The following is a 26,641-nucleotide window of genomic DNA, read 5'->3' on the forward strand; positions in this document are numbered from 1 at the left end:
ATTACTTTATTAGGCCTTTTATGTTTCAGTTTCTGAAATTTAAGAGTCATAATGAGTACTTAAGGCTAGCTGGTGTCAATTATAAACATTAGTATAAATAATGTAAGTGTCCATAGGCTGAGATATGTTATGTTGAATAAGAATATCAGTGTTTACTGAATTTTCCTGTGATAGGATTAAGGTGAGAAACCTGTGAGAGATTTCCAAATTATAGTATTTTGGGTGTGAAGCCTAGAATAGGGTGTGAAACCTGGGAGTGAATCCTAAAATCAGTGTGTGCTTAACTTACATTTCTTAGAGCTTGTGATCCAGGTTCCTAAGCAGCTAATGTGCTGCGTCAGCTTTGGTATCAGAGCTGGACAAGCTCTAGTATTGCTAGCTCCAGCCCATAGAAATCCCATTCATCCATGGATGCTGAAACTGTGGCAAAAACCTTGGAAGCCGTACTCGCTCAACTTGGACAGATTGAGACAAGAATGCAAGACCATGCAGCAGCCTCTGACCGGCGTTTGGCAGAACATGAAACCTCCATTCTCAATGAAGAAGAGAGTGTAGGCGAAGGACGGAGACTGCAGCCTAGAAGGATTGCTCGCAGGCAACAGCCCCTCCAGAATATTAATGGGCAAGATGGATATGATCTTGAAGAGAAAGCTTTGAGGTCTATTAAAGTTGAAGCTCTAAACTTTGATGGCCAACTGAATGCAAAGGTATGTTTGGATTGGATTTCAGACATGGACCATTATTTTGATTGGTATGAATTGTCAGAAGCTCGAAATGTGCGCTTTGCAAAGATGAAGTTGGTGGGCAAAGCGAGGGAATGGTGAACTGGTTTGGAAAGGCGACTTGCAGGGGCAGGTGAAGAACCTGTTACAGAATGGGATGAGATGAAAGAAAGGCTGAAGGAGAAGTATGTTTCGTTGGCTTACCAACAACGTTTGCTAGAGCAGTGACAATCTCTTCGTCAAGGAGGCATGCCAGCTGTGGAGTATATCGATAAGTTCGAAAAATTTATGGTGAGATGTAACATAACTGAAGATCCATCTGTAACCCTTGCCCGTTTTAGAACCGGCCTTCGTCCAGAACTTCAAAGGGAGTTGATTCCTTATGAGGTATATTCGTTGGAGCGAGCCTATCAGATTGTGCTGGAATTGGAGCGTTATTTAAAAAGTCCCACAGCCCCTGTGCAAAGGCGGTTTGACCAACGGAATCTTGAATTTCATCCTAGTGCTTCCGGCACTAAATCATCTCCATATTCTAGTGGTTCTAATGCTGCCTATTCCCTAGTGAAAACTGAGAGGGGAAAGGGGGTACAATCTTGCAATCGGGGAGAAGGACTCGCACGGTGCTATAAGTGTCAAGGTTATGGCCATTATGCTGGTCAATGCCCAACTAAAGAGCAATTACGAAGTCTATTTACTGCTAGCACAGAAGGAGAGGCTGATGTTCAAGTAGACCTAGAGGAAGTTTATGACCCTGAAATCCCAGCTGATGATGATCTAGATGAAGATGTTCAACCGAAAACGGCTGTGGTGAGATGCACCTTGACTCAACCTAAGGAAGCTGAAGATTGGCGGAGAACGACCATTTTTCACACTTATGTTAAAAGGGGAGACATAAGTTATAAGGTCATCATTGAGAATGAGAGCTGCATCAATGTGGTTTATCCTCATACCGTTTCTAAATTGGGTTTGACCCCTGCTGATCATCCTCAACCTTACCGTGTAGCATGGATTGATAAGTCTTCCATTTCGGTAAAGCAACGATGTCAGGTACCCATTCAATTTTCATCCTACAAGGATACTATTTGGTGCGATGTGGTGCCAATGGATGTGGGACATATTCTTTTAGGCAAACCATGGTTGTATGACCTTGATGTTACTCTGGCAAGCCGTGCCAATACATGCTCTTTTATTCATGAAGGAAAACATACCAAACTGAATCCAGTTCACCCCAGACTTATGTCTCAACTGATACCAAGCAGGGAGCAGTCAAAATCTATTAACATCATCAGTGCCAGAGATTTCGTGAAGGAGACAACAAGAGATTCTGTAATTTTTGTATTGTTTGCAAAGGAATCTCACCCTTTGAGTAGTTTGGAGCTGCCGCAGGGTGTTAAGTCAGTCCTAGAATAGTTCAGCGATGTGTTCCCTGAGGATCTTCCCAATGAACTTTCTCCTCTCCGAGATATTCAATATGCAATTGATCTGGTTCCAGGAGCAACATTACCTAATTTACCACATTATCGGATGAACCCAACCGAGCATACAGAATTGAAGAGGCAAATTGATGAACTTCTCGTAAAAGGATTCATTCGAGAGAGCCTTAGTCCATGTGTTGTGCCTGCCCTCCTCACACCAAAGAAGGATGGTTCGTGGAGGATGTGTGTCGATAGTAGAGCCATAAACAAAATTACAATCAAGTATCGATTTCCAATACCGAGACTTGATGATATGCTGGACATGATGGCAGGAGCAATGATCTTTTCTAAGATTGATTTGAGGAGTGGTTATCACCAGATCCGCATCAGACCTGGAGATGAATGGAAAACTGCTTTCAAGACAAAGGATGGCTTGTATGAATGGCTAGTCATGCCATTTGGGTTAACCAACACTCCCAGCACATTCATGAGAGTTATGACACAAGTTTTAAGGTCATTCATGGGTAAGTTCTTAGTTTTTTATTTTGATGACATTCTAATATATAGCACATCCCAGGAAGAGCACCTTACTCACTTGAGGCAAGTCTGCATAACTCTTCGAAAAGAGAAGTTGTTTGCAAACCTTAAAAAGTGTTCATTCATGTCCAGTAAGGTTGTCTTTTTAGGATTTCTTGTGTCGTCAAAAGGTGTTAAAGATGATCCGGAGAAAGTCAGAGCTATTGCTGAATGGGTTGAACAAAAAATATTCATGAGGTGCGTAGTTTTCATGGATTGGCTACGTTTTATAGGTGATTCATTGCTGAGTTCAGTTCTATCATGGCCCCGATCACGAATTGTTTGAAGAAAGGAGAGTTTCGGTGGACAAGTGCAGTAGCAAAGGCATTTCAGGAGATCAAAACAAGAATGATCAATTCCCCTATTATGCGTCTTCTTGATTTTACAAAAGTTTTTGAGGTCACCTGTGATGCTTCAGGCGTGGGAATTAGTGGAGTTCTAAGTCAACAAGGGCACCCTATTGCATATTTCAGTGAGAAATTGAATGAAGCCAAGCAAAAGTATTCTACATATGACAAAGAATTTTTCGCAGTGGTTCAATCTCTGCGTTATTGGAGACATTACTTGCTGCCACAAGAATTTGTTTTGTTCTCTGATCATGAGGCCTTGCGTCACCTCAATTCTTAGAAGAAGTTAAATCCACGACATGGAAAGTGGGCTGAATTTATCCAAGAGTACACTTTTGTGTTGAAGCATAAGTCTTGAGTGGAGAATAAAGTGGTTGATGCTCTTAGTTGCAGAAATCTACTTTTACACTATGAGTGTGGAGGTGGCTGGATTTGATAATTTGAAAGAAGAGTATTTGAGTTGTCAAGATTTTGGAGGCATATATTCAACTTTCTTGGAAAAGCAGTCCAAAAGTGCTGAGTTTGTTCTACAAGATGGGTTCCTATTCAAAGGAACCAAACTTTGTATTCCCTGCACGTGAGTGAGGGATTTTCTGATCTTAGAGCTACATGCTGGTGGAATTGCTGGGCATTTTGGTAGAGACAAAACCATTGCTCTTGTAGAGGATCGTTTCTATTGGCCTAGTCTCAAATGTGATGTTGCTAAAGTTGTTGAACGATGTCGTATTTGTCAACTGGCAAAACACAAGAGGCGAAACACCGGGTTATACACTCCATTGCCGGTTCCACATACTCTTTGGCAAGATATTAGCATGGATTTTGTGCTAGGATTACCTAAGACAACACATCACCATGATTCAATATTTATGATTGTGGATCGGTTTTCAAAAATGGCTCACTTTATTCCTTGTTCTAAGACATTTGATGCCTCTGAAGTAGCCAAGCTTTTCATGGAAGAAGTTGTTCGGTTGTATGGGTTGCCTAAAAGTATAGTGTCTGATCGTGATGTTCGGTTCATGAGTTATTTTTGGAAGACCTTGTGGCACATGATGGGTACCAAACTCCAATTTTCATCTGCTTACCATACGCAAACAGATGGGCAAACTGAAGTAGTGAATAGAAGCTTGGGAAACTTGTTGAGGTGTTTGGTTGGTGAGCATATCAGATCCTGGAGTTTAGTTTTACCAGTTGCTGAGTTTGCTTATAATAATTTAGTCAACCGGACTATAGGTATGAGTCCTTTTGAAGCTGTCTATGGTCACAAGCCTAGAGCGCCGATAGACCTCATTCCTATGATCATGTCACAGAGACCATCACAGTTGGCCACTGAGTTTGCAACACATCCATGAGTTGCATGCTGAGATTAATCGTCGGAATAATGCTAGTAATGATCATTATAAGAAGGCTGCTGATCTACATTGGGTGTTCAAGGAGTTTTCAGTGGGAGATTTTGTCATGACCCGAGTTAGACCTGAGCGCTTCTCTAAAGGGAAGGCAAAGAGGAAGTTGCATGCCCGCAACATGGGACCATTCAAAATATTGCAGAGGACTGGAAACAATGCATATGTGTTAGACCTTCCACCCGAGATGAGAATCAGTTCAACTTTTAATGTGGAGGACTTGCTTCCATATAAAGAGCCCGCAATACCTCTACTACCATTCTTTTCTGAGTTTACAACTGTCACCCCACCTCTACGACGTTCTAAAACCTCCAAGAGAGAAGTGGTAGAATACATAGTTGATGAAAAAGTGGTGTCCACAAGACACGGTGGCTACCAGAAGTATCTAATTAAATGGAAAGACAAACTCGACTCTGACAACACTTGGGTAACTAAGGAGGAGCTGCATCGCATTGATCCAGATATCCTTGAAAGATATTACAGCTTTATCTCGCCGGAGGCAAGCCCTTTTCAGTAGGGGAGAACTGATGAGGACATCACACCCAAGCCTTTTAAGTTTTATAAACGGAAGAGATGGAAGAAGAGAGCAGCTAATAATTATATCTCTTTATGGTTTGATTGATTGCTCAGGTTATTAATTTCCAGCGTAAGAAGGGTCTGATCTAGAAGTCTCCAGGCTTAATTTCAAGAGTCTTCTTGTGTCTTTTAACTATTACTTTATTAGGCCTTTTATGTTTCAGTTTCTGAAATTTAAGAGTTCTAATGAGTACTTAAGGCTAGCTGGTGTCAGTTATAAACATTAGTATAAATAATGTAAGTGCCCATAGGCTGAGATATGCTATGTTGAATAAGAATAGCAGTGTTTACTGAATTTCTCTGTGATAGGATTAAAGTGAGAAACCTGAGAGAGATTCCCAAATTATAGTGTTTTAGGTGTGAAGCCTAGAATAGGGTGTGAAACCTAAGAGTGAATCCTAAAATCAGTGTGTGCTTAACTTACAGTTCTTAGAGCTTGTGATCCACGTTCCTAAGCAGCTACTGTGTTGCGTCATAAATACATGTTTTGCTTAGTAGTGTTTAGAGTGCATCTCCATCCTATTTATTGTCGTCAAATGATCTTTATGTGTCATGCCTTGGAACTCTTGAGCAAATTTCCAGGAACTTGTTTCACTTAACCATTTGATCAAACTATCTAAGAGTCTTGGGATTCTTTGTGCTCAGGTATGCTTTATTGAGTATTTTACAGTAGGAATTGTCTTGCACTCTTGCTTCACAGAAAAGATGCATCTTAGGTTTAAGGAAAGATATAACAAGTAATGCAAGGATCTTCTTAATGCATATGCAGCTATTTTATGTGACATATTACCATCGCATTTGAGCAGAGACACTTTATACTGATTGATCTAGTAATTGGGTTGTTTTTTGCTAACTAGGTTTTCTGCTGGCAAGTAGGTACTAGCTATTCCCTTTTTTTATTTGAAGCTTTCCTGCTCAGGTGATTAACTTTCTTTCTTCCTTTTTAAACGAACCTTGGCCATTGCCAGAGAACTTCCAATTGATATAGCGAAATAGAAACTATCATTAAGAATAGGAGGTGGTATGGTTGTTGGACTATGAAGCAAAAAGTCCTCAATGAATCTGTTGAAAGCCAAATATGGAAAGCCTCCAGGGAAATATCTATAGCTTAGTCAGAATTGGCTTGTATTTGCTGTAGATAGATACTCTTTCACAGATAGCATTGACCCATAGAACAGGGAGTTATCCAGCTAAGCCTTGTTGGTGCAAAACAAGTAATGAAATTGTCATTTGCTTTCCCAAGGAAGTAATAAGAAATCATAACTGCTGTTGTCAGTTGTTATATCTTATTTTTGTTTGATTAATTTCATCCTTTGTTTTCAGTTCATGACTCATTATTTTTCATTGTCGAGACTCAAGAGTGCTGCATATTCACAATATCTGCAGCGTATGAGGGATATAGTTGGTACTTTTGAATAATTAACATGACCACAAAAGCTTGAAATCTTACTTTGCATCTTTATAGGCATCATCAGAATGTAAGCTGATGAAGCATCGAAACCAAAATTATGACGAATGGCTGTATCTCAGAACTCTTTAAGTCTTACATATATTTTATTATTGTTAATATTTTGACTATAGAGTGTGCCTCCATGTTATCTTGCTTGCCTCTACATGACTCGTATCAGATTTTGATATAAATTGTCTATCAGGCCTTATCAGTAATATTTTCTGTGTAATTCAGGGAGACATTAGGGAGTGAATTACTGTTTTAGCACACTTGATAATTCAAGCAGATATCAGTTACATGCTCTGTTGTGTGGTTACTCAGCTGCCTCCATATGGTTTAGTGTACACGAGCGCAGAAAAATTGGCCAGAATTGTCTTCTGATGATCGAGTATCAATAATCTTCCATTCTTGTATCTTAGCTCTTCCTATTTCTGTTGAAAGATGTTTTGGACATTTGCAATTTGTACAATACCGATAACAATCGATTTTTTGGATTTTTGGCTTTCGATTAATGGGAAACTGTACATTGATATTATCATTGTATTCTATTCTATACTGCACATGAGTTCCTCAAGTAACGAATCCATGGTTGTTCACTCTTAGGTTTTTAAATTTCACGTTGTAGTTTATCATCAAACCTCACTCAGATATCGTATTTTTCATGTAAATTAGGGAGATTACGATAGATATCAAGTATTAACTAGTATCCCTTACTGAGTATAATCCAAAGAATGCAGAATCCGGAACTATCAATATATCACAGATACAATATGTAAAACCATGTTTTGTTAACTTAAGTAAATATGCAGATATACTAACATGAAAACCAATATTCAACTTGCTGAGGCAGAGCAACTGAGTAGTATTATATAGGTAAAGGATGAACATCAAGAAACACAATCTTGACAAGAAATACCATTCCAAGTCATCGACTGATCGGTAATATACCCTAGAAGAAAAGATACAGAATTAAAATGACATCCTAATTTGCTTTCTTGTTTAGAGAATCAAGAGAACTACAAAGCAAGTTTCGACGACAACTTAAATAATGGTACAAGAAGGAGAAAGAACGATGGATCCCTAAACTCTGATCTCATCTCTTCTTCAGTCACTCCACTCACTCACTCATCACTCCCATAAACTCTCTCACACTGTCTTTGTTCATCATAGATCACTCATCACTCCCAAAAAATATGCCAAATGTGGCTTATGCCCTTTACTATACAATAGTATAAAAAGCCACATCTTTTTTAGATATGTGGCATTTTTTTTTTGGATTGCAACACCTATAATGACAACACATGATATGTGGCCATAGTGTTGCTATTGCCCCAAATTGTAGTAGTGAAAAAAGCCGTTTACTCCTTGTACTATTATAGTTTAAGTTTAATTTTCGATATATACACGATGTTGATTTAGTACTATTATATACTATTTGTCTTTCTTTGTTTTGATCTTAAATAATATAGCATATATCTCAATGTACATATGAGTTTATAGTGTAGTTATAAATATATGGTAATATGAAAATCGTCTGGTTATAACTTACCAGATTCAATAATTCAAAGATAATTATCTTCAACACTAATTGAATTGACAATTTGTTGACATGAACTAATTAACCAACGCCATAAGCTCTCAACTGTAAGAACTAGCCAGCACAATTTTCTTAAGCACCAAGCTAGGCAGAACACATCCTACGAGGTAAGGATATCCAACGCCGAGAATACTAACAAAGCAACTACAGCTACAATCATCTTCAACCACAAAAATCTTGCAAAGGCATGTTGTGACCACCCTAGCCACCGGGAGGTCGGTTCAAAACTTAACTATATGTCACATGCAAGATATATAAATCATCTAAGAGCTTGTGTACTAACTTCCTGTTTGGACTTATGGTTTGAACTAGCACAGGGATTCCTGGTTCCATGCATTTTGGTGTGGTTAAACTTGTGGGTGGTACTTGTCACGGGCTAGCTGGTGTGCTTAGCTAAATAGCTAAATAACTCACTTTGGTGTAGTGCTTCGATCAGTTAACAAATTAGACTGCACGTTGCTTATAATTTTGCAAATGTAAGTAGTTAAAATAAATTTCAGAGTTCAAATGAAATGCTCTATCGCTTGAAACTGATGTGTCAAGTAACTAGTTGAAGAGAAATTATTATATATATTCGGTATATAATTCACGTGGTGTAACCCTTAATGTTATTAGTCTATTTTTTATTATGTTTATTTCTGATTAGTTATTTATATAGACAATATTTTTCTTTTTTCACCGCGTATATATTTACTACACCATGGAGTAATACAATTGGTTAGATACACTACATGACAGTGTCACATGGTGTTTTGGGTACACTGAATAATTACTCCTAATTGAACTTGAGATATCACTGCTCATGTACAACAAAATTGATCAATAAGATTAGTAATTCGAAGGATATGCATGTTAAAACGTTATAAATTTTTACATTTCTTTCCAAAGAATCAAACTTGTTTTTGTGTAGCACATTATTGGTCCCAAGGGGGGGAAAGGAAGAAACTAGAGAGAAAACAAATCAAGGACCTGACTTGAAACTAGAGAGACACATTCTTCTTCAATGCATCCCCCCCCCCCCCCCCCCAAAGAACGAACAGAAAGGACTATAATATCCCCACCCTCCAAAAAATTAATCTGAAAAAAAGACCCCAACGAAAACAAAAGGATCGATGATATTACTGAAATTAATATAAGTGATTTCAGCACCCTATCCATGAGCTCCAGTTGATGTCGCAGCCATCCTCACCCACCAATCCGATCTTACAAACCTTGTCAAGGGTCCCACAACCCTTGTGGGAACATATCACGTGAATGAATGAAAAGGACCGAGTTAGCCCCCCCACCCCACCCCCCTAAAAGAAAATAAAAAGATTAAATCTGCTTTGCCTGGTATGATAATTCTTCTTCGTCTTGTTTTCTTCAATTCATAATCTGCTGCTGCGCCTTATTGTGATCCGTACAGAGCATCATGTCCGCCGGGCTGTGATGGAGGGCTTGCTGCGGCTGTTGCGGTGGAGCCGCGGCGGCGTTTTGGTTGTTGTTATTGCCATTACCATTGCCGTTGCTCCCCATCTTCTTTAGGGTTTGGTGGTGATAAACCTGCCTTAATCTCTCGATTTCCTTCTTTAATGCCTCTTGATGAGCTGCAACAACCAGAGTAAAAAATAATCAATATCATTTCTTGGGAGTTCAATACTAATCATTAAGTCTTATCCATCTTCTTGATCTAACAAAACATATAATTATCTAGGAAAACTAATGATAATAATAGCACACATCAGCGTACATATAGTATGAAACACAATTCTGTAAGTTGCTGCCTATAGTCGGGGTTTAGAAGGTCTAAATCAATGCTTCTCCTTGTTAAAGACGGTGATAGTTAGGGAGAAAAACACCCAATAAAGAATAAAGTGAAGAGTTTTATCAGTAGTCACTTGATCAACATTCTTTTCTAATATCGATAATGACACTAAAATTAATATAGTGGACCATGTATGTGACACCAAGTTACCTAATTTTTGTCCACACTTCTAAACATTACTACATTAGATAGGAATATAGGAACTCCATGACTTTATTATGGCATTGCATAAGCTTAAGCTAGCATCGAACGTCTTACCATCTTTGAAGAGCTTATCTTGAGCCAAAGCAGCAATCCTTTGCTTCAGAGCACTGTTGTCCACATTGAGAATCAACCTCTGGTGATCTAGAAATGCAACTCTCGGTGAAAGCGCCGACACCTCCGACTTCAATTTTCATAATGACCAGGCAATAATCCAAATCAATTATTCACCAACCCAAATAAACCTTCCTAGCTTATTGAATAAGAAACAAACAAAATATTATTGATCCCCCCCCCCCACCTGTAATGATGTGACGCTGCGTTCGAGCTCCGATATGTACTGCAGCTTTCTCACTCTGGACCTCTGCGCCGATTGCCGATTCGCCAAGATTCTAATTAGTCACAAACAAAGAAGAACAATCTGACTAATTAGTAATTAATAATGAAGCGTCAGATCTGGTTCATTAATTTGTTTGATAGTTTGCATGGCTTAATTTTTTCATGCATAAGGAAGTTACCTTTTTACCCTCTTGGGGTCGGCGGGGGAGGTCGGCAGTGGCGCACGGGGGGACTGAGAATGCGGATCGTTGGGATCGAATGAGCTCTCGACCTCGCCGGGCTCGCTCTTCGGCTGCTGGTGGCCGTCGATCCTGAGGTTCATCATCGGCCGGTGATTGCCATTGCTGCCGTTAACGTTGTTGTTGTTCGCATTCTCGTTGTTCATGTTGCCGTTATTATTGTTCGTGTTCATGTTGTCGTCGTTGTTGCTATTCTGGTCGGACGGTGACGACGGGTTCGAAGAGGAGGTGACGGCGGGAGGGACGGCGATATCGTCGGAGAACATGGACATGAGCTGCTCGTCGTCGAGGCGGTCGAACGAGCCCGCAATGTTGTTGGAGCCGTGGACGGTGGGGTTCCTCTCGCAGTGGTCGACGTCGACGTCGAGTACATTCAACGGCGACTCGAGGAACGCGATGGAGTCGCTGGCCGAGCGGCGGTGAGCCCCGCGCCGGGCGGAGGAGAAGTCAAGGAACTCATCCATCCAGCACAAAGAAGACTGATGCTGCTGAGGGGGAGAAGAAGGGGGGTGGTTGACGCCGGCGGAGGAGGGGAGGAAGTTGGCCATGGAGGGCATTATTCTATGGTGGGGGAAGGGTGCCCAATTCTGAGTCATGCTGGGTATTTTAGGAGGTAATTGCGCCATTGCAAGAGATAACCCAACAATGTCGACCCAAATATAGATGATGGGTGTTTGCGGAGTTGTGGAGAATATTATTAGAGAGAGAAAAATGACACCACTAAAAAAAACAAACCAGAGGATCGGAAGAAGGAAGAGAACCCAACAAACAACCGCAAGTAGTGATGTTTAGGACTCTGCTAATAAAATGACTGGAGAAGTGGAGAGAGAAATGTGGGGATGGAGATATGTGAGATATTAATAAAAAGGGAATAGTAGTACTAGATGGGGTTTTGCAGAGGACACAATCATGGCAATCAGGGCTAGTTTTAGTTTAGTTGCAGACACTCTTTTTCCTTATTTTGTGATTTGGATTTTTTGGGGTGGGAGTTGTTTAAGAATTAAGATTAAGACCCAGAGGTTTTGGAGGGGTGGCATGGGTCACATGGGGGGTGAGGGGGAGGAGAGACAGCTAGCAACAGCTGGGGGTGGTGAGGGGGAGGATGACTGAAGAAGGCATTCAAGAGAAGCTGGAAAGTCTACGAGAGTGTGTGTGTGTGTTTGATTAACTGGGAGAGGGAATCAGAGTCTCCACGTGCCGGAGTGACCCCTCTTCTGGCAGTTCCCTCACCCCATTATATCCTGTAAATGGCTCAATTAATATTGGATTTCTTTTGGATATATTCATAGATCAGCCTTTTAGGCACATGTATTTGTTCTAATTCTTGGAATACTTTGTGTGATCATATTTCGGAATATGACTTTATTTTTTAACGCGTGTTCAATAATCGAGGTGGAAAATCAAGCTGTGATAGCGGATATACCTCAACCTCTAACTCTCTAAGTAACTTCAATGTGGTTAGTCGTAAAAGAAGAGTAAGAAACATTTATAATTGGTGGATCAATTTTGTAAGAGTTCGTTGTAAATCTTACTCTAAAGAACTACAAAAGATTTAAAGTAGCACGAAATCTGTCCTATTTAAAATTGAAAATTCATAGTCGCGTAATTTGCATTTTGTCACTCAACCCCCCTTTTACATTTATAAATTTGTTGCATAAGGTCATTCATCGACATCTACATCAAATGTTTGGATTCATAATGTAAAATGGTGTAGCTGGTAAACATCATGCGGTATGTCTTATCAATTGCCTTCCGCACAACTTACATTATCGTATTTACATGAATATCTTGTACAATCATGCATTCATGCCTTTTAACTATGAATGTACATGTCAGTCCTAAAGTTTAGCCGAATGTTCGTCTTAGTTTTTTTTCCAGTATTTTTAGTTCTATTCTTTAACTAATAGCGCCTTGATGGTGCTTCTATGTTTAATCTTTTTTCGCGTCCAGAAAAAAAAGAAACATAGATGTACAAGTATCTTGGTGTGGCCTGCATACATATGAGAAATTCCAATTGGGTATATAAATATAGTAGTGGATAGTGGAAGGATATAAGGATTTGTAGAGAGAGGATGATGAGCTGTGAAAGCGAAGCTAAGAGGAGCTTGTAAGAATCATGTCCTCCTCCTCCCATGTGAATTTGCTTGTAAGAGCCCACCTTTGTTTGCTTTGTCCCCAAATCAATCTCACATGGGAAGAGGGTTTGAGTGTTGCCCTTTTGCTCCTCCTCCAATATATATACACACCTACACACACATTTCTTGGTATCTTCCACTATCTTATGTTGGCAGTTATGTTTGTTTTGTTTAATCAAGCTACTTAAGGCAGGCACTAATAATGATTAGTGAGAAAGTTGGAAGGCATGTTATGTACTTCCCTCATCATCTAAAAGGTTTTTGTCACATTGATGTGAACCCAATCTACATGCACTAATTAATTGAATACTCCCCACCACTTAAAAAAACATAAAATGCACATAATCTAAGCCCTTCGTCGTCGGTCAATTTCATAAAAGTCAAATGTATCAATGGCTTGTAGGGCTAGATTATCGACCCAACTCAATGACATTGAAGATGTCTTGCTTGAGAAGAGAAGGAAGGATGCTCTTATTCCATTGGTTAATTGTATATGATTATAAGTTATGACGAATAAATGTTTATTAGTGGTTTGCATGTGCATTTCTTTAGGGTTCAAGAACTTAAATAAAATTCCTTAATTTAACAATAATATCTCTCTGTCAGTTTTAATTTTAGTCTTTGAATCCCAAAAAATGTTGATGATGTACAGTCGTACAAGAAAAGGAGGGAGGGGAAGGACTCCCTTGAAGATTATGAATGTGAAGCATTATTGCACGTGGAAGGAGCATAGAGGGTCCTCTCACTTCTCTGTGTTTTCCTATTTGCAGAATTAAAAGAGAAATAATAGGGTTGGAAATATTTTATATATTGAAATGGATCAGAAAGCGAACGCGTAAACACATAGATGAAAATGATGAAAAGAAGAATGAGGGCGATACCACTTTGGGGTAAGCATTTCAATGATTTGATTGATCTTCTTGGAGGGGATGCCATATGCCACTTTGATCATTGTAGATCTGTTCTCGTCTGAGGTAAAATGATTCTTGGTAAACGTTGGTGAGCTAAATGATTGAAGATGACAGTTCTATCGTTGAAGCAAGGAGCCAAAAGTTTGTTGAAGAGTAGATAATGCATGAGAACTTCGCGGAAATGCAAGTAACAGAGTTCACTTGTAGCAGTCAAAAATGAAACTGTAGAAATAAGAAACGATAACAACCCAAAGTCGTACGACATCGAAAATCTGGGAAGTACGAACATGATTGAGCTGATCCTAAACTAGATATAATCTTTGTATTGACATATTGATTTAACAGACTTTCTTTATACAGAAGAATTTGCAGGATCTTCCTAGCTTATTCTATTATGTACGTTGTAGCAAGTTGGTTTCTGTTTTTACTACACTTTGTATGGACTAGAGTTTCATCCAGGCATTCAGCTCATACAAGCAATGACAGTGGAACTTCAATTCGTCTACTGACCATTCGGGAGATCTCCATCTACACTCGTGCCTGTGAAGTGTGATCTTAGTCCAATCCAGCACTGGTAATAGTCATGATCTATGAATGGAGACTCGAGCGCCCATGTGCAAATTCGGGGGACTAAACACGATTCAAACATAAAAGCCATAGTATCACTGATTTTTTGTGGTCCTACATCCTTTCCGCGTGCAATTGTAGCCTGCAATAGCAACCGAGTTGATTTGATAAGTATTGATCAATAAGCAATCGAGGGTGTTCTCCAAGTCTCTAACTAAACAGCTGAATGTGTCAGGTTAACTATTAACGAGGAGAATAATGAAAAAAGAGTCCCCCATATTAATCACAGGAATACACTATCAAGCATAAAAAAAATTTCTCTGGAATCACGTTATGAGATAGTTAAATTTGTGTGTTTTACCAAAAGAATAAACAAACTGAGCATTGACAAGGAAAAAAATAAAATAAACTTGAAAACTGAGAAGATAAATCATCATTCTTTTGTTCTGGACAGGTATACCTCATATGTTTTCGTATCAGGACCATGGGGAGTCATGCAGCTATGGAGGCTTGCACCACCTGGAAGAAATCCATCTGCTTTTGCCTGTGGAAAAGAATAACATATCAGTTTCTTTGTTCTGTTTCTTGTGATGAATTATTAATTGCATTTTTATGAGTTTAATTAAATAATACCTTACCAGACCTATATATGCAGTTGAGATGATTCTTTAACACATAAATATTATCCATCTAGTGTCTATATTAACATATAAGAAGGGTCTCTAGTTGTGCTCATTAATTAAAAAATGGGCTATATTGTCAATTTGAAATGCACTTAAACTAATATTGGATTTTTTCATTTAAGTGGATTTTTTCCTCTTTTCCTTATCTAAAGCTAATTACATAAAGTTGAGTAGTTCATTCATGCCCAAAACAGTAATATATAAATGAATGGAAACCAAAAAAGAATACCTATTGGTGAACAGGTTCAGGTTATTACCTCATATCCACCATAAATGAGGCCCATAAATTCACTCATACAATTACGATGGTAGTATGGAGGTCGAAACGTATTCTCAGCAACCAACCATCGAGGTGGGAAAATGGCGAAATCGAGCAATGCAACACCAGGTCTATCAGTTGGTGCTGTCAATACTGCACCAGAATTGTACCAAGATCAGGCCATTGATATTTGTAGACAAATTTACAATGTTATTAAAGAAATGAATAATTGGGGAAAAGGAAATAAGTATTGAAGCCTAAATACCTGTATTAACTGAAGGATCACCATGATCAAACAAGACTGTGTTGAATGGGCAGAACTTGGTCAGATCATACTGCAAGCAAACAATGTTTTTTTCTTTTTAAAATAAATTCAGATAGCATGAGAGTAGATAAACCATCTTATTTATACATAAAATTGCTTTAGCGGTTCATGCTCATGAACAAAGTAAAAAAGAACAAATTGAACACATTTTTCCTAATTAATTGAATGAGAAAACAAGTGAGTTACACTCGGTCAGAATATTATAAATACTACAGCACCCCAACAAACTTGGTCATATGGAAAACAGAAATCTCACACACCTTATATGGAGCATAATTACCATGCCAAGCAACTACATTGAATGGAGAGAAATCCTGCTTTGCAGTAAAAAGTTCTCCTCCATATTTTTGTATAATAATGTAGCCAGGACGGGTACTTTCTTCAAACCATGCGGTGGGAACAAGAAAATCCCTTGGAGCAGCTAGGCCATTAGCTCCTACATGTAATCAAAATTACATTTTCACTGCCTACAAGTCATGAAAAGACTTACTGTAGTACGAATATTACATTACTGGAGACCATTATTATATTTCTTTTTTCAGAGGAATGAAAAGAAACATGAGGAACCTACCTATGGGGCCAAGATCAGGGAGTTGAAAATGGGTGCCGAAAACCTCAGCTACATAACCACGTGAAGGACCATCAGGAAGGTCTACTGCAAATCGAAATCCTTGAGGTAACACAGCAATTTCACCAGGAGATACCATCAATCTTCCACATTCTGTAGTGATCTGAAGCCCTACACAACCAGAACAGAGGGCAGCGTAAAAAAAAACAGTTGCGTATTTCTATCTAGTAAACAACCAGTTAATAATATATCAACTTCCATATCTGCTCCAGTCAAAAATCAATTTTTGCAGCACAGAAGCGCTGTCTTTTTTTGGATCCATTTTAAATCTTCGTTATGATCTAGTTGTGAAGAAAATTGAAGACGATTCTTACTGTTCATCTGTTAATTTATGAATATACCACACAAATTCGTTATGTGATTTTAAGTATACCAGAGTAATTTTCAACAGCCACCAATTAAGTCTTCCAGATTATGAATACAAATACAGGTCTAGGATTCTCAATCCAAACAATAGTACTCAATGCTGAAAAGAAGTCTTTTAAGACAAGAAATCTATAGCTAATCAGTATCTAACAATACAAAAGTGATCACCACTACACCGGCACACACAAGTCAAATTTAATTTTGCTGACTATCAACAGTTGCAGGTTTCAATTATGTCCAAAGTAACAAACTTCGAATCTACAAACTCGAGACTGTCTATGAAAAAGACTCCCAAATGATCAATCACAATCACACAACAAACTCTAAGCACCAAAAACAACAAAAGAAACTCCAATTCATCAAACAAATCTTTAATTACTTACTCCCTAATTGGGGAACAATCAGGAAATCTCCATCAGCATTGCAAAACGCACGATCATCCATCGACTTGTTCGCAGTGTACCTACACATAAATCAAAGTTCAAATCCAAACTCCAATCAATCATCAATAAAAAACACATACGAATTTGATCTGATCTTGTTGAGCAAGCTAGCTAGCAAAGCATAAGAATACCAATTACATGTGAATAGCAAATCCATGCCGTAAAAACGAGCTCCCGGCGCCGCACACAGTAAACAGCCCCTGCACGAAGTCCGTCGCCTCCTCCGGGACCTCCACCGGCTTCCACCGCAGCTGAGTCGGCGTGGTGGAGCTGTTGGAGTCGTTGAACTCGCTGACGAGGCAGCCGTGGGTGGGGCGGAGAGGCTGGAAAGGCTCATGAGTGACGGAGGGCTTGACGCGGTAGAGCCAGGAGCGGAGGTTGAGCTTGCGCGGCGAGGTGAAGGAGGTGCCGGAGATTTGCTCGGCGTAGAGGCCGTAGGGGCAGACGAGGGGGCTGCTCTGGGCGGAGGGGAGGGCGCCGGGGAGGGCTTCGGAGGAGAAGTGGTTGTGGAAGCCGGACTGGTAGCGGAGGTCGGCGGAGGTCGGTGGCTGATCCATTTTTTCTGGAGGTGTTTTAGGATTGGAGGTGTGGTTTCTTACAAGTATGTGCGAGGAAACCGGATTGATGGCGTCACGTGGTCATCACTCTCGTCGGTTGGAGAGTCGTGTGGGCAAGTCCTCGCTACTCTCCATGACTCAAATGAACTACTGATACTTGGGAGTTTTTCAGGAAATAACCATACGTGATGATGGAAAATATATTTCTATTTGTTTTTTTAAGGGTGTTTGAGGCTGCTCACCTGGTCAGCTGTTGAGCACAGATCCATCCGATCTGGCCGTTTGAGCACTGTTTGACCAGATTGGATGGGTGTTGTGTTCAACAGCAGAACAGGTGATAAGCACTCGGGTGCCTGATGATGACGAAAAATGTATACCGTACATTGTGTTTGATTTGGTAGGATAAGTTTGCTTGATGATGACCACTAAGGGGATGTGTTTGTTTTAGTAGTAGGATAAGTCTCTAGGAAAATATTTAATCTGCATGTTTGTCAATAACCATATAGAGTACACTTCATCCTTGCGAGGTTAACTTCTAAAATAATTTTTTTTTGCATGTATATCTGAACAATATGCATTGACTTTAGTTTCTGTAATTGTGTCACGTCCTACATGGCGGTGATGCACGGTCGATTTGGAACTTGATTAATAATGAACTAAATCAGATATAATCTCCATTGGTCAATTGCTCTGTAACCTTAATTAAGGTTTAGCATATACAGATATACTGCAGCAACTGAATTCCATGCAGACGAGGTCCAACCGTCCAAGACTTTAAAAAAAAAAATCTTGAATAGTTAGACAAGTAATATATGGCTACTTGATTAAGCTCTATGCACGTCAATGCGAAATGCACGAATCATCTAGATATATGAATTTCTGCAAAAACAGTCTCATGCACTCACCCTACTATGGTTGTCCACAACTCCAGCAAGTTTATAGAATCCCAAATTTCCAGTCATGGAAGCTTCATTTCCTCCTTGTAAGATTGTATATCTCAACCTTCTTGTTTGCCCTTCAACAACACCATTAACCTCTGTTGGGTTGTGGCGTGTTCATCCAGACAACTTAATCAGCAGGCCATTCAATACAACAAGCAATTCAAGTGCTTTATTCAAATTTCTAGTTCACTTCCAAGAGGTGATGGTGATGCCACTGTTAATCGCTGACAACATGTGATATCATTATTTACCACTCAGAAAGACACCTGCTCTATGTAACAGGTAAGGATACCTGCTCTATGCAACAGGTAAGAATCACAAAACTTGCAGTGGAGCAAATGTTTGCAGCAAAACTGGTATGAGACATAAAGCTAAGCTAGTCTGCAAATACACATTTTGGATTTTCAATCTAGAAATATAAACAGGTAGCCAAGAATTACGCTAGTTCGTTGTAACTACGATTCCTACAGGCAGATTACAGAGGAAAGATTTTAATCATTTTATATAAGAGAAACCAAAAAAAAAAAACCAAGAACAAGGAACTACAAGCAACAGTGAACAGGTAAAAGGGATGGTGTTCAAAACAAAACCAAGACATGAAGCCACCACACGGCAATCTTCATCCTATAAAATGGAAATTTTGCTGAAGAGAAAGGGGATACCTGCAAAGAACCCCCAGAGTGCAGGCTATCAGTTCCTGACTGCTTTCAAGTGTAACTGAACTATCAACATGAACTTTTGCAAAAAAGTATCAGAAGCAGGCATCCAGCCAGTTGATACCAGTCTTTTTTATACATCAGGCAGCAATGACTATTAAGAGACAAATGAAGAAACGAGTAGAGTAACATAATGTATTCAGATATCACAGCAGGCACCCATAACTCCTGAATAAGTGTTTCTTCCTACCCAATCTGAGCAAATACTTGTATCAACTGCTAACAGTCTAACACCAACTCCAAGTGAGATTTACAGTAAGGTCTCACTCTCACCCGACACAGTATAAAAATGAGTAAGAGTTAAGGTTCTACATCAATAACCACAGTAGGAAATTAAACCAGTCAGGATTTTAACCCAGCGCTTGGCTTCTCAAACATATATAACCAGCACCCTAGTCCCTAGAGCAAGAAAATGCCACCAGCATATTCCATCACTGAGATAGAAAGCACTTTTTCTTAGTTTTCTGAAACATAGAAACTAATAAGTATAGTTGCTTTAACTAACAGTTCATGAGCCAAATTAAGTAACACATTTAAAAAAAAACCTCAACAAGCTCTCTGAGAACACAATATTCATGATACGATCAGTCACAGTACATTCAGATATAAAGAAGATATATGAAACTATCATATCATCCTGTGTAGGAGAAACAGGAACAAAATAAGAACTTAAATACTCATATAAAGAAACATTCTATGCTTTGCTCACATAAACCAATCTTTTGGATTTTCATTGACATTCAGATTACATATGAAGTGAAAAGAAATCAAATACAAAGTCAAAAATAAGCAATGAAATCCCCTTCTCTGCTTCCTCCTCAAAACAGTTTCAATGCCACAAAAACTTGTTGGATTAAACTAAGCCATCCAGTAAAATAGCACACACTTGCAGTTCAAACATCTGGAAGTTGATCACAACCTTGCATCCCAAAGAACAACTTTGAGATGCAAGGTTGTGGCCAACTTCCATATGTATCTGAAAGCAAACTTGACCCTTGCTAACCATTAGATCAAAAACTTCCTTTGCCCCCTCCATTTCTCATATCAAACGAGTCAATTCATCTCGCAAACAGCAACAAAGCATAAAAGTGACTGTACACCATATCAGGCTCAATATCTCTTTTTAATCATCATTTGAACCACACTCCTTAGCTTCAGCATCTATGGCCTCTCCGTACAAAGGGCATCAACCACGATACTGAGGGTGCACTGAAGACATTGTAGGTCCGAATAATGCTTCCACAGCCGATGTTTCCTTGCACAGGCTGTCGATCGTTCTCCCAAACATAACTAAAGTCGGGAGGACAACATGTTTCTTCCATTTTCCTAAGTACACAACAATAGCATTGTTGACACCCCTTGTGCAATAGCCCTTGAAAATCGGAATCAATTCCGACAAAACTAATTTGTTTAAACAAAGAGATGACTGCTGAATAATACTTCAATAATCAAGATTTGATAGAAACGCACAACCAAAGACAAACTACAAATCAGCTTCTGGGCATCCTTAAGATTAATCGATCTGGGCTTTGAGACTAGTGGTGAATGAAACAAAGCCAAGCAATCGTTCACCATAGCAACAAGAGTAGATGGAAGACGAGGCATACCTCTCCCGCTTTGCCGTCTAGCTCATCTTCTTTGAGTTTGAGCCCCAATCGTTTTGATTAGGGTTACTCTGACTTTTATATATTTACTGGCTATTATCCGCTACCAAGTTTTTTTTCTATGCTTAATTTTATTTATTTTACTTTTTACATTACAGTCTTTATGATTGTTTGTAACGATAAAAAGACATTTTCGGTCGTAATTTGGTGGTACTTGAACAGTCTTTATGATTGTTTGTAACGATAAAAAGACATTTCCGGTCGTAATTTGGTGGTATTTGAATGCTGATTTAGAGATTTAAATAGACGTAATTAGACGGGAGATTTACTACGGTAATTAAATTATTACCCCTTCTAATAACGACGTGTAATTTATTGTTACCCGGGGGTTATATATTATATGTAGTCTGAAATCCCAAAACCCAAAACCTCGGCGGCCTAGCTGCCATGGACGAATCTCCTCCGCTAGAATCGCACCAAATCATTCCGATTACTCCCGAAACTCGAAAACGGAAGTTCGCCGGCGACGAGGCTCAGGCAGAAGCGCCGTCGCGGCGTCTAAAACGCATCGTTAAATCACTAAGCAAGCCCTCGACTCTGCTCGGCATCGGCGCCACAAGACCGAGGACCTTACACCGCGCCAAGCTCGAGAAGCTCCTCCGGAAGCTCGTCAGACACCACAGCTGGGTCGACGCCGCCGGCGTCCTCAGCGTATTGCTCGGCGGCGGGGCCTGCGACTGGTCGCCGGCGAACAACCGCTTCATGTATTCGGTAACGAGTTTTGATCTTGAGTCTGGTTTTGTTTTGAGTTGAGTAATTGGAGGTGAAATTGATGATGTGATAATATTGCTGTTGGAATTGGTGGGTTTTAGGTTTTGATGGAAATTTCGGAGCGGTTGGAAATGGATGAGTTCTTGGAGGGGAATTTTTCGAAGGAGTTGTGGATTAAGAATGTGTTTGAAGTTTGGGGGAAGAAGAATGATAAGATGAAAGCAAAATTAGTTGAGGTATGGAGTGTATTTGCATTGTGTTTTCACTCATGCACATTATTTTTCATCAATTAAGGTTTATACTTTTTTGTGTGCAGTACGAGCATGCGATGGAACTTGAGCGCATTTCGCTCTCGCTTGCACAAGGGAATCTTAAGGAGGCCGAAATCGGTGCTTTCGGGTAAGGTTATGACCTAGAGTATGCTGCAATTTTGCTACTTTAATGCCTTGCTGTGCTTGAGTGAGCAGTTGAATGGGAATACTTTGCCTTTGTAATGTAGCTGGAATGGTTTATAAGTCCATTTTGTTTCCGTCACATGACTGATAAGAGTAGTTTGGTGTCTTGTTCTGATTCTTAAATTTTAAAAAGGTTGTTTCTTTCTGGTTATGTGAGCCAGCTTTAGTGCTCTTTTAAATAGATTTGTTTGAGAATGAGGTTTCTGGTGTCCTTTAGGTTGTTGAGTGAGTTGCAATTTTGCTGCTTTAAGGTCTTACTATGCTTGAGTGAGGAGTTGAATCAGAATACTATGCTTTCACAACATAGCTGGAACGTGTTAGAAATCTTGATAAGAGTAGCTAGATCTTCTAAAGCTTGTTTCTTTTTGGTTCTGTGAGCCAGCTTTAGTGCTGTATTAAATTTTGAGAACGAGGTTTCTGGTGTCTTGATCATATTGTGAGAATGTATATGTATATTTATCGTGTTATAGCTTGATATATATTTATATATAGACACACACACATATATGGTAGATTGATCATCTTGGTTTTCTATTTAAAGTTCTTTTCATATTTTCTAATGTAATTCTGAAGGGTTGGTGTAAACCAAAAGGAGTTTGTCAAGTTACTTACTTTTAATTAAGCTGCAAATGTATATTTAAGGCAATACCTTGTGATATAAATCATCTGGAATTCTAAATGACTTGTGCTTTTCATTATGTTTTTTCAGTCTTATGCAGTTAAATGATTTCCGAAATGACCCTCTTCGAAATATGATTGTTGGATTGACATTCCAGAAATTGTGGTATTCCAAGCTCCCAAAGGAGATGCAATGGAGGGAGTGTGACCAGTTTTACAGTAGGGAATCAAATGAACTGGTTGCAGGCTCAGAAGGGCATAGCTCTGTTAATACTAACGAGGCTGGTAGGGCCACTCATTGTGATTCAGACACCTCTGTGGTAAATGATGCAGTAGACAATATACTACCAATTGTTCCTGCTGGTGCTGACAGTGGCTTACGTGGACAGACCTCTGTGGAGGTTGATGACATGGAAGTAGAAATTTCTCCAGTGAAATATGAGACCCATAATTTCTATGCGGACTCTGCTGAAAACTCAGAAGATGAAGCTGCTTTTGCTAATCATGGTGGTCAAATGCAGTATGCTTCCATTTTTTCTGAACTTGGTGAGTACTAAATTTTATTCATTGTCAAAGAAGTAATACTTGTGTTCAATTAAGGACAGTTATGGCTTGTCCCTCTACTCGTCCACGTTCATCAGGGGAAATGAACAGCTGCTCTAATGTAGTCTTGGATTAGTTGATTGGTTGTTTATGCTGCTCATAATGTAACTTTTCTCTAATATATTTAAAAGGAGCTGTTACCCATAAGTGTCATCTTCAGCTCCTTCTATTTCAAATATTATCTATTGATAACAACTAATAAGGGATAGAAGCAGTTAGTTGTAAAGAATAAATAAGAGTGCAGGGTAACATCTCTGTGTGTGCGCCTTCGTGGCGCTTAGTGTGTAAGTAGTCTGGATATTCTTAGGATTTTATTGACTTCATATGTGTGTGTGTGTGTGTGTTTTATTTGTTACTTGTTCATGGACTTATATGTATACTGGATCTATCATTCATAATGACAGAAGGGTTGGAGTCACTGTTATTGCCCATACGATTGCCAGACTCTCTCGATAATAGTCAAGATAAGAATATTTTTAATGATTATTACAAGGATGCGGTGAAGTACTTGCACCATGCTCTTCACTCCTCACCCCCAGTATTGGTAGCCATTCATCCTTTGATACAGGTGAGCATTTGTTTTTGTAAAGAAGTATTTTTATTTGTTTTTTTGTGAAAGTCTAAATGCAAATGTTATTTTTATAAAAAAGTTTAGTATTTATAACGTGCTTTTTATTTGAGTTTTGTGAAAATGTAAATGCAACATTGGGATTGTTAGAATTTTAGTTTATGTAATTGCAACCATTACTCCAATATTTTATTAAGAAAATAGACCATCCCTGTAAAATTTGTCTAATATAAGGAGTATGAGCATTCATTGGATAGGGAAAGTGCAATTTAGTTGGCTTAACTTACAAATTTATACTTCTTATAGTATGTACTATATACTTGCTGGCTCTTACCTTTTTTTTTTCTTTTTTTTTCATATTTTTGTGTTGCAGCTGTTGTTGATTGGAGGTCAAGTTAAAGAGGCCCTAGATGAGATTGAATATTGTTGTGCTCTTTCAGATGCACCGCTGCCTACTCGGTACTTCTTTATCTCCCAACTTTGTTTCTATCTTTGCTTTTCAGAGCTAATTGCAAATATATGAGTTAATTGCAAATAAAGAAAACACAATAAGGTGAAATGAATTTTGATAGATTGTTTAAGAAATATAAGGGACAATAGGTGAAATTGTATGTGTATGTGTGCATGTACAGATGAATGATTTGTGATGATGCTAGTCTGATAACTTTTATGATGACCAAAACAAAATTGAGATGATGCTTCTTTCACAGAAATTGGCTTATATAAACACTTAGATTTCCTTTTTTTTTTAATCCAGATTGTCTCACCCTATTGCAGTACATCCTCTTTTAGCTTTTTGATTAGTTTCCTTGTCTTAATACTAAGCCCTAGCCTTAACTCTGTATTAGCCTCTGTTCAAAGATGATTTTTCAAGTGAAATATGGTATTTGTAGTTTGTACAATTTTGATAATATATATGTTATATGGCATAAATTAGGTGAATATTGTTTGTTAAATGGAAATTGAAATGTCATGGAAGCAGGTCTGAACTAGAATTTATATGGTTAACCAGGAACTATTGAAATCCGGCAAGTATTTTTACTGATTATTATTTTGCCTTTGTCTCATCAATAGAACACTTAAATATCCTATCGAATACTTATACGATGCTTATTCTATAGAGCAGATACTACCTTAGTTCCACATGTTTCCTATTTTTTATTGCCTCAAATATACATGAGCCATGAGATCTGTTAAATGTTTCTACTAATTGGTGGTTCACATTCAAGCTCATGTTGCTTATGATTAATGAAGGGTAATTGAGCTCTAACATCTACATGTTGGACAGATTAAGGGCTAGTCTTCTGCAGCAATTTGATTGTAATAACAAACCTGTACTTTCCACGTGTCTGGAGGAAACATTAAAGAAGGATCCTACATGTCGCGATTCATTGGGAAAGCTTGTTCTGTTGCATCAAAATGGTACATATTCTTGAGAAACAGTTGTCAACTCCATATATGTTCCAATTTCCATCACCTAGAATATCATTATTACATGGAAAAATGGTCCACACAATGTCTCACAATTCAGCTATTTTAACTTTTGGGGGGTCTATGTTTTAGGTAGATTATAATTGAAGTATCTTGTCCTTTTACGGTCTTCCATCTTTCTTATTAACTGATATCTGATTCTCCCAAACTGTATATAAAACTTATATCCATGATTGTTCTCTCCATTATCATAATTCTTATAATGGATGCAAGGCAATTAGAAGTCTTATCTTTCTATGTAACAAGAAATAGCACTGTATTGTATAACATAATGATGTGCTTATGATGAAAATAAGTCATATCATGTTTTGCAGATGATTATAATTCAGAGTCCCTACTTGAAATGATAGCTCTGCATTTAGATGCCACCACTGCTGACCACAACCTATGGAGAGAGTATGCAATGTGTTTCCTGAAGCTTTCCCAGTATGAAGAGGACAGAATGTCGGTGTGTCTGAATGGAGAGGAAGGTGAACATAAACCACGTTACTCGGTTTCTTTCAATAAGACCCCAGAAATATTTTTAAAAGGACGATCCAGAAAGGATTGGAAATTGCGTTGTAGATGGTGGTCTACTCGTCACTTCAGCCCTCATATACTTGCATCAGAGATTGCAGCAGGTATGTATCACAACTTATCCCCACGTTGTCCCATTTTATACTATGAATGCTCAATTCTGTCTCAAGATTCATTTAGCAAGCATGTCCAATTAACAATGTCTTTTAGAGGAAAAGAAAATTAGCAACTAACATTCTTAGAATTGGAATAGCTGAAAAAAATGTCTTTGAAATATTTTCAAAAAAAAAAATGTCTTTGAAATTGTATTTTGCAACAGGTGATATGGAGCTCCTAACTTACAAAGCAGCGAGTGCAGTGCATATGTATGATTCAGACTTCCACTACTTCGTAAGCGCCCGTTGCTGCTTAGAGAAAGAAAACGAGAAGGACTTGCTAATGTGTCTGCAAATGCACATTAGTAAGTCCATTAGAATCTCTCCAAACTTTCAACACAGAACTATCTGATTCTGTGAAAACAAAACTTGATACAAATTGTTCCAAGTTTTGTTTCCCACATTTCAACCCATAAACATTGAGTCAGCCCTGAAAGCATTTATACAAATATAGATAGCCATTTTTGTAACAGCAGCAATTGAGTTGTAAATATCAGTGTTTAGTAATTATTACCTTTTAACCAGAAAAATTTCTAGATTTATCAAAATGTTGATCTGTATTATGATCAATAGTTCAAATACGTGAAAACATGACCTGGACATGTATAAATTTGGCGGGCCCAGCCCAGAGAGGCGTGGTTATTATATAATGATATAAATAAT

At 38.6% G+C, this 26,641-nt stretch overlaps 3 protein-coding genes across 3 annotated transcripts; 1 reads left to right on the forward strand and 2 right to left on the reverse strand.

The window, feature by feature from the left end:
• Nucleotides 1–9,225: 9,225 nt before the first annotated feature.
• Nucleotides 9,226–11,380, reverse strand: LOC126788168 (basic leucine zipper 61-like). The gene is made up of 4 exons (XM_050514136.1): nt 10,607–11,380; nt 10,390–10,480; nt 10,146–10,272; nt 9,226–9,669 (listed from the first exon to the last, which is right to left on the reverse strand). Exons 1-4 carry the CDS (start codon nt 11,290–11,292, stop codon nt 9,446–9,448), a joined length of 1,128 nt encoding a protein of 375 aa, XP_050370093.1. The 5' UTR covers nt 11,293–11,380; the 3' UTR covers nt 9,226–9,445.
• Nucleotides 11,381–13,894: 2,514 nt separating this feature from the next.
• Nucleotides 13,895–17,695, reverse strand: LOC126786597 (homogentisate 1,2-dioxygenase). Its single transcript, XM_050512453.1, has 8 exons — nt 17,122–17,695; nt 16,924–17,003; nt 16,118–16,285; nt 15,807–15,982; nt 15,487–15,556; nt 15,220–15,374; nt 14,740–14,823; nt 13,895–14,421 (listed from the first exon to the last, which is right to left on the reverse strand). The coding sequence occupies exons 1-8, from the start codon at nt 17,538–17,540 to the stop codon at nt 14,215–14,217; spliced, it is 1,359 nt and encodes a 452-aa protein (XP_050368410.1). The 5' UTR covers nt 17,541–17,695; the 3' UTR covers nt 13,895–14,214.
• Nucleotides 17,696–21,248: 3,553 nt separating this feature from the next.
• Nucleotides 21,249–26,561, forward strand: LOC126789495 (uncharacterized). Its single transcript, XM_050515657.1, has 9 exons — nt 21,249–21,572; nt 21,674–21,808; nt 21,889–21,971; nt 22,737–23,191; nt 23,653–23,816; nt 24,190–24,275; nt 25,105–25,238; nt 25,622–25,927; nt 26,143–26,561. Exons 1-9 carry the CDS (start codon nt 21,249–21,251, stop codon nt 26,328–26,330), a joined length of 1,875 nt encoding a protein of 624 aa, XP_050371614.1. The 3' UTR covers nt 26,331–26,561.
• The last annotated feature ends 80 nt before the right edge of the window (nt 26,562–26,641 follow it).

Source organism: Argentina anserina, chromosome 3 (genome assembly GCF_933775445.1).
Source record: "Argentina anserina chromosome 3, drPotAnse1.1, whole genome shotgun sequence".
NCBI classification, from domain to species: Eukaryota; Viridiplantae; Streptophyta; class Magnoliopsida; order Rosales; family Rosaceae; genus Argentina; species Argentina anserina.

What these genes read in the sequence shown, in the direction of transcription:
- LOC126786597 (XM_050512453.1), bottom strand. Translation starts at nt 17,540, where the DNA reads ATGGATCAGCCACCGACCTCCGCCGACCTCCGCTACCAGTCCGGCTTC. An exon ending in GATTGTTCCCCAATTAGGGA is followed by an intron (nt 16,286 to 16,923) that starts GTAAGTAATTAA and finishes CTGGTTGTGTAG; the next exon opens with GGCTTCAGATCACTACAGAA. An exon ending in TGATCCTTCAGTTAATACAG is followed by an intron (nt 15,375 to 15,486) that starts GTATTTAGGCTT and finishes ATTCTGGTGCAG; the next exon opens with TATTGACAGCACCAACTGAT.
- LOC126789495 (XM_050515657.1), top strand. Translation starts at nt 21,249, where the DNA reads ATGGACGAATCTCCTCCGCTAGAATCGCACCAAATCATTCCGATTACT. An exon ending in ACAACCGCTTCATGTATTCG is followed by an intron (nt 21,573 to 21,673) that starts GTAACGAGTTTT and finishes GGTGGGTTTTAG; the next exon opens with GTTTTGATGGAAATTTCGGA. An exon ending in GATGCACCGCTGCCTACTCG is followed by an intron (nt 24,276 to 25,104) that starts GTACTTCTTTAT and finishes CATGTTGGACAG; the next exon opens with ATTAAGGGCTAGTCTTCTGC.
- LOC126788168 (XM_050514136.1), bottom strand. Translation starts at nt 11,292, where the DNA reads ATGGCGCAATTACCTCCTAAAATACCCAGCATGACTCAGAATTGGGCA. An exon ending in GCAGCGTCACATCATTACAG is followed by an intron (nt 10,273 to 10,389) that starts GTGGGGGGGGGG and finishes TGAAAATTGAAG; the next exon opens with TCGGAGGTGTCGGCGCTTTC. An exon ending in AGATAAGCTCTTCAAAGATG is followed by an intron (nt 9,670 to 10,145) that starts GTAAGACGTTCG and finishes TGGTTGTTGCAG; the next exon opens with CTCATCAAGAGGCATTAAAG.